The 11462-nt window shown below is 37.9% G+C and overlaps 1 protein-coding gene across 1 annotated transcript in view; it reads left to right on the forward strand.

Annotated features, from left to right (window-relative positions):
• LOC101591991 (regulator of microtubule dynamics protein 2) overlaps positions 1–11462 on the forward strand; it is a 128352-nt gene that overhangs the window by 103908 nt on the left and 12982 nt on the right. Inside the window, exons 8-10 of the mRNA XM_004627620.2 lie at positions 4308–4406; positions 9983–10036; positions 10123–10203. Of these exons, the coding sequence (XP_004627677.2) occupies positions 4308–4406; positions 9983–10036; positions 10123–10203 (234 nt within the window). The remainder of the gene's footprint in view (positions 1–4307; positions 4407–9982; positions 10037–10122; positions 10204–11462) is intronic.

Consider the following 11462-nt stretch of genomic DNA (forward strand, 5'->3'; position numbering starts at 1 on the left):
TCTTTCTCTCTCCTTCTCTCTGTCTCTGTCTCTGTCTCGCTCTGTCTCTCTCTGTCTCTCTCTCTCTCTCTCTCTCTCTCTCTCTCTCTCTCTCTCTCAATGTCAACTCTCCCTGGTTCTATAAGAGGACTTCTTTTTACCTGGCAGTATTTACTGAAAATAAATTATGTTCTAATTAATTAATCAGAAAACTAACTTCAGTTTTCTGGCCACAAAATATCTTAAAATATTTGTGTCATGCAGCAGATAGCTCAGCAGACTAAAGCACCTGCTTAGGCAAAGCACAGCAGCTGGGGTTCGATCCCCAACCTGCCATGTGGGCGCGACCCCTGGGGCATGCTAAGATGGCGATTGAGACTGGGCGTGATGGTACATGCCTGTAATCCCTGTGCTTGGGAGGCTGAAAACAGGAGGATCGCTATGAGTCTGATCTACTTAGTAAAACCCTGTAGACCCTATACTAAAAACATTTTTAAAAAAATCTGTGTCATGTGTATGCTTTCTTTAAGGAACTTAATTTAGAAGGGATATGAGATACATTGAAAAAACTCAAATAAGGGCAGCTGGCCAGCCTAAGACCGGTATCTTAAAAAGCAGTGTTAGCTACCAAAAGAAAAATAAGACATAAAAGTATAAAAGTATATCTAAGAGATGCATTAAAAAGTTACCATGGGGGCTAGCAAGATAGCTCAGTGGTCTAGAGCACCTGCTTAGGCAAGCTTAGGCAAATGTGCAGGGACCTCAGTTCAATCTCAGGCACAACATGCCCCACTAGCCCCACCCACCCCCAGGGCAGGCTGAGCTGGCCACAAAAAAAAGAGAGAGAGAGAGAGAGAGAGAAAAGTTGCCATGAAAAGGAAAAACAATTTGGAAATGAGAAAATTAGGGTGAAAAAGATAACATTTTCATTAAGGTTGAAAGAGGGTTAGAGATAAGGAAAGAAGGTTGCTTTTCTTGGCCATCTACGATAGACCACAAATGCAAATTATACTTTATATTTCTTCTCACATTTAATTCTTAAAATAGTTTGTGAGGCAGGCATTTATCATCATTCTAATTTTTTAATGTTTATTTTTTTCCATAAGTTTATTGAGAAACAAATAGCAATGAGACAGTTTCAAACCAAATTTGTAGGACAGATTCAATAATTAACACGTTGTGTACATTCTTCCAAGTGGTTAATTGCCGTACAAGATGCGGACATGATATCCTATTTACAAACATTATTAGAACAAATCCCTCTATTCATTAAAAGAATATAACTATATATCTATCCTAACCATTTTGAATACACAGTTACAAAATGGACATTCATCTGTAACCCCCCTTTTTTTTTGTTAAGTTCCATTATTTGAATATTATAGGTGAGTCCAGTAGTGAATATTATAAAAGAGGAGTAGTCCATAATAGTATTGGTCTTCTGCTTCACACTAGGGCCCCAAAATTTAAAGACCCTGTCCAGAAATGGGCATCTGAGAGGAACACACACTTCTCAGAGGAAGAAATTAAAGAAGTGAATAAATATATGAAAAAATGCTCCACGTCACTAGCCATCCGTGAAATGCAAATTAAAACAACATTGAGATATCATTTCACCCCCAAAAGAATGGCTATCATAAAGAAATCACCCAACAACAAATGTTGGAGAGGCTGTGGGGAAAAAGGAACCCTTCTTCACTGCTGGTGAGAATGTAGACTGGTGCAACCTTTATGGAAATCAGTGTGGAGACTCCTTAGAAAAATTGGACTGGAAATCCCATCATTCTAATGTTAAAAGAATCTGACCTTCCTGGTATCCCAAATGTGAAAGACATTAATTCTTAATTGTTCATAATTCCAGAATTTATACACTTGCCATGCTGTTACATAGGAAAGGAACTTACGTTTTTATAAGGAAAAAAGAGAAAAATCATATCATTTGCTACTCCCAATTTTGTCCTGGTTATCACCTGGTCATGTCAAATACTGGAATGGTTACAGCACTTTGATTTAAAGTGTCTATTCAGAGTTACAGAATACATGGTGCTGTCACCACTGTCTGAACCAGTGCAGTGAACTATACCATTGATGCACTAGGGTTGTACTACCTTCCAGCAGATCACATTTTTCATTTACTATTTTTTCCTGTTGATGCCAAGTTATCTGAAAGCTCTTGGAGAGAGTCCACATTTTACACTACTTAGTATGCTGTGCAGTTCTTCACACTTAGCATAAGAATCTCCAACAGTATTTGTTGCTCAAATGACACATTGAAAATAGAAAAGAAATTACAGAGCACTAGAATATAAAATACAGTAGTAGTAATAACTAACATGTGCAGGGTCATATAAATATTTTATGTTTTTGTAGACGTTGATAGATTGTAGCTCACTTAATTCTTTGAACAACCCTTAAAATGAATGATTTGCTAAGGTCACTCAGCTATTAAGTGGTAGGACAGGATTCAAATCCAGGTAGTCTGTCATTGCTCTTTACGAGTCTCTCTTCCTACAAATTATAAGTACAGATGACAAAGAGGAATTGTATGAGAGGCTGGAATTCATTGCTACATGGGGAATCAGTTTTAGCAAAAATATTAAAGCAAGAATGAACAAAGATATGAAGATTGTTTCCAGCACATACAGACTAGACAGCTCAAAACTTTCTGGCCAGAAAATATCTTAAAAGTTTGTATGTGTGTGTTGTACATGTATGTGTTTCTAATCAACTGAATGGAAGAACCTGCAAAAAAGGGGAACAGCCAGATACCAGAAAGAAATCAGGAACATCACCTCCCAGGACTAGTATATCAGTTTTGAAATCACCTCAGAGGCAGAAGCATTTACTAAGCTCAGTACATTAACCCTTTTTGGGTAGAGGGGACTACGAACCTGAACAGAGTAGGAAGCAGCTTGAGGATACTATAATATAGACAGCACTAAGAAATACAGATATTTGATCATTTTGACTTTAGCGTAGTGCGTGGTGATAGACATGTTTAGAGCATGTGTCTAGTTTTAGTTTTTGGCACATGGTGAGCCAGTTTTTCCAGCACCATTTGTTAAAGAGGCTGTCTTCTGGTGGACATGTCTGGCTCCTCTTTCAAAGATAGGGTGTCTGAGTGTGTTTGGGGATGGGCCTGCATCTTCTGTTCTGTTGCACTGATCCTGAGGACTGTTTCTTTGTCAATACCATGTTGATTTTATTTTCATAGCTTTGTAATATAATTTCAGGCCTGGGATTGTAATGCTCCCTGCCATGCCTTTGTTGACCAGAATTGCTTTTGCTATTCTAGGTCTTTTCTGGTTCCAAATGAATTTTAGGAAAGTTTCTCTAGATCTGTGAGGGTTGTTAAAGGTTTTCTGATTGGAATTGTATTATATCTGCGTTGCAGTGTGGGGAGTATGGCCATTTTCACTGTTGGCTCTTCTTATCCAAGAGCAAGTGATATCTTTCCATTTTCTGGTATCCTGTTTGTAAGGTTCTGTAGTTTTCAATGTAGAGATCTTTTCCAACCTTTGTTAGATTGATTCCTAAGTATTTGATTTTTTGGGTGTTATCTCAGCTCCACTCACGGCATCAGCACCCTGGGGCAATGGAGGAAGCACAGAGCGCAAACTCCAGAAATGCAGGTTTTTAAAGAACAGATCATTAATGGCTACCTAGAAATTTAAAAGATGGGATTAAGGAAGAAGATGCTTGATGTGAGTTCAGGGCATAAATTGTATTTAATCCCCTTTAAGCATTCATTTTGGAATAGTTCATGGTGGGTGAAGGCAGCAAAGCAGTTTATAGTAAATATCCAATACTATCATAATCAGAAAGTGAAAAAATTAAAAGTAAAAAATAAATGGTAATATGAAACTTAGTTTTGTTGGTTGGGTTTTTTTTAATTTCCTGGATTATAAATACATATCCTGGCCTCTCCCTCTGTACAGTCAGGTGGAGGATACTTGTTCCATCTCCATGTCTGAAATCCTGTCTATATGCAGGAGGCCTCTTGGCAGCACACAGTAGGTGGGAGGAGGACAGCGGGCTTGGCATCGTTCCGCTCGGGTTGCACAAAAATCCTATCATGAGCATTTCAAGTTGATTTTGAAACAAGCACTTCTGGAACAGATGATTTACATAATTATGAGTCAAATGGAAAGCTATGAATACCACAAGGGTAATAAGTCTCCTATAGTATTTGTAGATAAGTATTTTTATTTATAGACGTGGTCTATATGTGCAGATACATACTTAGGTACCCACACACCTCTCTGAGGAAAGATAATCCAGCCAAAAGTGAGTAGCTTCTTCAGAGTGATGGTGCTCTCTAATTTCAGGTCTCAAAACTCAGCTGGATTGAGAAAAAAATGGCTGCTGCTCTGTTTGGAAGAATGCCATCTTCAACTATACAAGAAGCTTTGCATAACTTCCTTAAGGTATCCCGTGTTGTCTTAATTACTTTTCTTGTTGCTGAGATAAAATACCCAACACCCAGAGTTAAAGGAGGAAAGATTTTTTGTAGCTCATAATTTATAGAAGTTTCAGTTCATAGACATCTGCAAGGCGGGGCAGCCTTGCAGAGGGATATTGCAGAAGAGAAACAGTTCATGGTGGGCGAGGGCAGCAAAGCAGCAAAGCAGGGAGGAAGCAGCAAGTGATGACGCAACCCACCTTCCATGCTTTATATCCTATCTGAGTTCCGTGGCCTTATGGGAAGTAGCACTGACACCTAGAATCACCTTTCTCCTTCTCTACACCAATCCAATCATTGGCCTAATTTAGCAATCATATACCCATGTAATCCAAGCATCACATACTTAATCCCAATGTCATATCCTAGATCCAGCCACCTCTGAAGAGTCCCACCTATGAGTTCATAAGACTGGGAAGACATCTACACACAAGCCTATTGTTGTTTTTGTATTTGACTGCCTAGCATCTGTGCTGATTTCTGCTACTCTTCTTGTCAAAGAAATCTATCTCTTCTCCACATGTAAATCTCTAATTGTAATATTTATCGAGATCCTAATTTTTGTATGTTCTGTGTTTTTGTTTTGCAATAGTGAGGTTGAATCCAAGGAGTGCTGAACTGTATCTTCAGCCCTTTTGTTAATTAAAAAAAATTTTGAGACACAGTCTCTTTACATTTTCCAGGCTGGCCTTTAATTTACAATCCTCTCACCTTAGTCTCTTGAGTATCTGGTATTATAAGGATGTGCCACCAGATCTGGCTGCGTGTTCTGTCTTAAGCCTCTAATAATACAATTTATGTTTCTGATCTGAACTTCTTATAACAGCGAGTTATATCCTAAGTCCATGATGCAGAATCTTTTAGAGACAAGTACCCAAACTTCAACCATAAACCCATGTATTTATCACAAAGTGCCAACATTGCAATTAAACCTGAATACTGAGGTTTTAGGTTTTTTTGAAAAAGCTCATATATTAACATCTTTTAAAAGAAAAATAAATAACACCTATGCCATAGGTTTGCCATCACTGCTCTAGGTCCTAAGAATAACAAGCTATTTTAAAAAAATAATTCAGCATCCTAAAGAGAAGTTTTATTATAGCAGCCCTTACTACCAATCTGGCAGCAGCTCCCAAGTCATGTGAGCAGTGCAAATACAGCTATGCCCTGCTTGGCGGACTTTTTTCCAACACTGTACTGTTTCGCACACAAGAAAATTATTATAGAACCGGTTTAATTGTGTAGGAGGGGAGAGAGAGAGCGACAGAGAGTGACGGAAAAACAAACAGAGAGAGAGAGAGAGAGAGAGAGAGAGAGAGAGAGAGAGAGAGAGAGAGAGAGAGACTCTGTGAATTAAAGCCAGAGAGCACTAAACCCAACCTACTTAGAGACAAGTTCTCACCATATTGTGCGTGCTGGCCTTGAACTTGTGATCCTCCCACTGTAGTCCCCTGGTAGATAGAATTACATGCATACCATCACATGCTGCAGAACTGTCTTGGTTACTTTTCCTTCATTGCTGGGACAAAATACGCAGCACCCAAAATGAAGGAAGGAAAGGTTAGTGGAGATTTCAGTCCATACTCAGTTGACTCCAAGGCAAAGTAGTACACAAAAGAAGGCAACAGTTCATAGCGGTGGAAAACAGCAGAACAACAAGAGCAAATAGGAGGAGTAGCAGCAACAATAGCAACAGAAAGCAAGTTTGTCTCCCTTATGTTGCATTCAGGCTATCTGCCCCAGGACGGGTGTAGCACTCACAACCATAATCCCAGCACTGGATCATGAATTAAGCACAAAGTCTGCCTTATGACTGCATGAGCCTTTGAGAGGACAACTAAACACAAACCATAACAAGAACTAGTTTAATTCTAGAACTAAAAGATTCCACAAGGAAGAGTTAGTTCTTAAAACCCCTCCTAAGTCATATATGTTGTTTGAAATATTCTTAGAGCATCAGATCAAAACCAGTATTGTTATCTTAAAATATATAGTTTCTATGCTAACACAGACTTGAATAACATTTAGATGTACACACATGTAAATGTGTAACATATCTTCTCATATAAACAATTTTTTTGTGGATTTAAACTTACCTCCTTTATTCTGGAATCAATACAAGATGCTGTATTTATAAGCTGAACAGTCCTAACCCAAAAATCTGAAGTCTGAAATTCTCCAAAATCTAAAAGTCTTCAATATTGTCATGTCAACTTTGAAAAAGTTTTGGACTTTGGAGCATTTGGAACTTACAATTTTTGGATTACAGACGTTTGATTGGTGATTAAGTCTAGGTACATCTTCCAACACTTTAAAAAGTCTAAAATCAGAAACGCTTTGCCTCTCCTCACACTTTGAACATGGGATGTTCAACATGTGCCAAATGTTTTCTCCCACTGAGTTCATTCAAATTTATAAAGATACAGGCAATCAGGCTGAATTATATATTCTGATGATAACATTTGTGTTGTATTTTAGGGATTGATTTTGTAAAACTGAGAGGGAAATGAGAGATCATGTAGTCTAAGGTGGCAAATAGGCTTCCTCACAGTTTTGACCTCTGACCGGTGGCCACTGTGTGCCTGGAGGACTGTGTGAAAATGCATGTTGAGATGAAGCATAGCCCAACGGGAGCGAGGGCAGGAAGTAAAGAGTACAAAGGCCATATGTTTTGGTTTTTTTTAATTTAATGTAATTTTTATGACATAGAAAGTGAATCAAGGAACTAATTTATCCAATCTCGCACAACAACAAATACTTGATTTAAGATAAATCTAAACTTAAATTTAAATCTTATCCTCTTTTCTTCACCATTTTTTAACCACTAAGAATTAGTCATTTCACTTTAAGTTCTGTAAGAACATGAATCATAGTATTTTTATTCAAAAATTTGTCTTTAATTTTACATAAAGAATAAACTACGTACATGAATAAAATCAAAATCAAAGCTAGTCTAAAAACTCCATTAAAATAACAAATTAAAGGTATATTTAGAAGGCTATACCTCTCAATAGTAAAAACAAAATGAAAATGACAGAGTAATCCTACTTGAAAGTAAGAAATACATTTCAATTCACCTTGTTTAATTAGAAGATAGTATATAGTGTTTAAACTCAAAAGGGTTCCAAAAGATATATTATGACAAAGTTTTTGTAATACAGACAACAGATCCACACTTTAGACATTTACAAATGATTGCGTAAAGAACAGCATGAAAACATTCTAGGTTATCTCTATCTGAGAGTATATTTTCTGAAAAATAAATGAAAGAATATTGACATCAAATTTTTCATCAATTTATACATGTGTTTACTACACAATGAATTTCCACAATAGGCTTATCTATAGATTTTCACATTACAGTATTATCATAAAATATGTGAAAGAAGCCACACTGGGGAGAAACTCTATGCATGTAAACAATGTGGGAAAGCATTCAGTACACTGAGTTAGTGTAAAGTACATGAAAGAATTCACACTGGTGAGAAACCATGTGTATGTGAGAAATGTGGAGAAGCATTCAGTACACAAATGTACTATAAAATACATGAAAAAATTCATACTGGGGAGAAACCCTATGTATGTAAACAATGTGGAAAAGTATTTGCTGCTAAGTCTACGCTTTGTAGACATAGACAAACCCACACAGGTGGGAAAGCCTATATATGCAAGCAATGTGGGAAAGCATTCACTACCAGAAGTTCTCATAAAATGCATGAAAGAAGTCACACTGGTGAGAAACCTATATGCAATCAGTATGGAAAAGGATCATAGCATATTTAAGAGAAATTATTTACATAAGAGATGCTGAATTGTTTTTTCATGGTATTTGAACTCAAAACTCATTTCCTCATACAATCAAAGTTCTACGGACTGGGGTACCAGAACACTGTATAAATGTTACTGAGCTGCTGACATGCCTGAAATAATACACAGATGAAATCAAACATAGTGACTAGCACAGCAATACAAAGATGGGAAGTGTGAGCTCTCAAACCAGACTGCCTGGCTCACTCGTCTCCACCACCTCTAGGAGTCTCTCCTGCGGATACAGGAACACGTGCACAGAGGCATACGTGAGGGAGTGTGTGGTTTGGTAGTTATTGGTAGTAGTGAAAACTGAGACTAAATCTTAATGTTTGATGAGAAGTGCTTAATTTAATTGCTATGTTTTTATAGTATGAAACAGAGGAGCAGGGATGCGGACCTGTGCATGCTAACTTGAAACTACATCTGTTACACCATGTAGGGAAAGTGCAGGTTTAGGCTCCTGGATAGAAAATGCTCCCAATTTAAATTTTCTTTCAAAAGCAAATTATTTATTTTTTGTTTCTTTGTCATTGTTTTCTTATACTTACCAAAGGCCTGGTAAGATTCACGTCACACTGTTGATAGTGCTGATTCCTAGTGAATGAGGTTGAAGCTGACAGGAAAAGTAGGGAAGAGAAACTTCCACGTTTTAATTTTAGAAATGTCTGGTTTGTTTGTAACTTCTAAAACAAGCATTTGGGGGATAAATTTTTAAAACATGTTCCTCTTCCGTTAGCTTTTGCTCCCTCACGGTAAGAAATCATGGCCAGGTTGGGAGCTTGCTTGCTTCCACTCTTACAGCAGCAAAATCTTGTTTTGAAGCAGAGGTTGACTTGGGGTCTAAAAAGAGCTAAGATTGATACCACACCTAAAAAATCCTTCTCTCTCAGAGATAAGGAACTGAGATTTAAAGGAGTATTAAATACTTATGTCCAATTGGGTTGGTTTCTAGGTTCTCCCTTTGTTTTTTTGTTTTTGAAACAGGATCATGCTGTGTAGTTCAGGGTAAGCTTGAACTCACTAAGCAGTCTAGGCTGGCCTCAAACTCAAAGTGATCCTCCCGCCTCAGTCTCCTGAGTGCTGGGATTACAAGCGTGTGTCACCATACCCAGCTAGGTCTGCCTTTCCTTTCAAGTACTCAGCAAGATGGGCTTCTGCTTCCACTTTTTTTCCTTCTTTTCCTGTCCATTTTTATATATAAATAAGGAAGAGAAGGGGAATTGAAAGAGGAGGGTAGGGGAATGGGTAAAAAAAAGAGTCAAGATATATCATGCACAGGTACAAATTCCCTATGGTGAATGTGATCATTTTATATATCTAAAATATGCCAATAAACTTAATTAAAAATTAAACTACTGATATTACTCATATTACTAATATGAAATGTGTTGAAATCATAAGAGATTATTAACCTAGTAGAAAAAGAATAAAAGAGAAGAGAGATACAAGTCTGAGGGCAGTGATGATACAGAGGAACCACAAAACCTTAATTTCTCAGTGCTTTGAAAGCTTTATGACTGTATTAATCAATTTCACTCTAATGGCAAAAGCCATTCTACCCAACACATACTTAAAGCTGATCACATTATTTAATGGAAAACAACCTACCTAAGTTCTTGGGGCCAGTTTGTATAATAAGATCTGATCTATTGAAACATCTCCTCTTTATTTGTGGCTGTTATCATTGTAATATTTCCCTGTCATGCACTTGTCTGTTTTCTCTTCAATCAGGCTGAAGAAATACATCCTGGTTACTCCCTACTCAACTACACATACTTGGCCAAGGTAACGAAAACCACTCTTTACCTATAACTTTGAATCCCTTCCTTAGAAATGTGATTCTTTTTAATATGATAACTTTTCATTTCTAGTGTTACGTAGATCTTGAGGAAAATCAGAGTGCTTGGAAGTTCTGCAATTTGGCATTATTACTTCCCACTGTTACCAAAGAGGTAAGTCTAGACAGTAACAGTAAATGCTAGCATCTCGTCAGTTCTCTTTAAGCCTAAAATCTGAACTGGGTTAGTATACTTGGAATTTTCTTTCTTATTAAATAGGATTTATTTTTATTTTTCCAGATTTATTGAGGTATAATTGACATATAAAAATTATAGCTATGTAAGGTGTATAATTTGATATTTTGATATATGTATCCATTGTGGAGTGCTTACCACACTCAAGCTAGTTGACATATTCATCATCACATGAAATATTATTATCCTCTAATTCATAATGAAAAAGAATATCTCAGAAAAAGCATTCCTTGTGTTCTCTGTGGGCATAGTATATGAAAAGTTTGTTGTGATCTGTTATATAAACAAGACCTGCTGTGGCCCTCTTGAGAGTTGATAACCTAAGAGCATATGTGGTATATATCTAGGTAACAGAGCTCATAGGGTGCATGAAGTGCTAAGCGAGGTACAAATAATTGGTTATGGAAGTTTGAAAAGGGAGAAAGTACCTTCTCCTATTTGATATCAGATGGCATCGGGGGTGGAATGAAAGATCTGTGTAACATGCAGGCAAAGTAAAGCACTGGTTATGAGAGAGGCACAAACAGGAGGCAGGCCTGGGAAATATGGCTGCAAAGAGGAGGGCACCACGACTCACCCCGTGTCTCTAGGCTGGGGGATGCTGTCTCTCGAGTGTCAGGAAGATGCCCCGAGTCTCTTCCCTGAACACATAAGCAAGGTCTTGGGCTACAGAGAGGTAGCTTCTGGATGCTTGCGATTCCTAAGTGTTCATTGTCCTCCGCACTTCTCTTTCAGGTCATTTAGCACAGTTGTGATTGTGTTTGTGTTGTTGTTCCATTAAAGTAGCAACCAAATACGTTTCATTCACCATTTCATTTCTCAACTGCCTACCACATTAACAGTCAATAAAAATTCAAAGAATCAAAATAATAATTCCATACAAATAAAAATTAAGAGTGTGGAGTGAGACAACCAGGGGCCTGCAGGATCCTGAACAGACCCAGAGCGCAGGCCCGGCGAGTGAGTGAGATGACCGGGGCTGTTGGATCCTGAACAGACCCAGAGCACAGGCCCGGCGAGTGAGTGAGACAACCTGGGCTGGGGATCCTCATTCGACCCAGGCTGCAGGCCCAGCACAGAACCCTTCAGCAGAACTCCCTGCAAAGAGGCTAGAGGCAAGACCCACCCAGCTGATTCAGGAGCAGAACATGTTGACAGAGTGACACAAAGGGTTCAAC

This window comes from Octodon degus, unplaced genomic scaffold (genome assembly GCF_000260255.1).
Source record: "Octodon degus isolate 3935 unplaced genomic scaffold, OctDeg1.0 scaffold00020, whole genome shotgun sequence".
NCBI classification, from domain to species: domain Eukaryota; kingdom Metazoa; phylum Chordata; class Mammalia; order Rodentia; family Octodontidae; genus Octodon; species Octodon degus.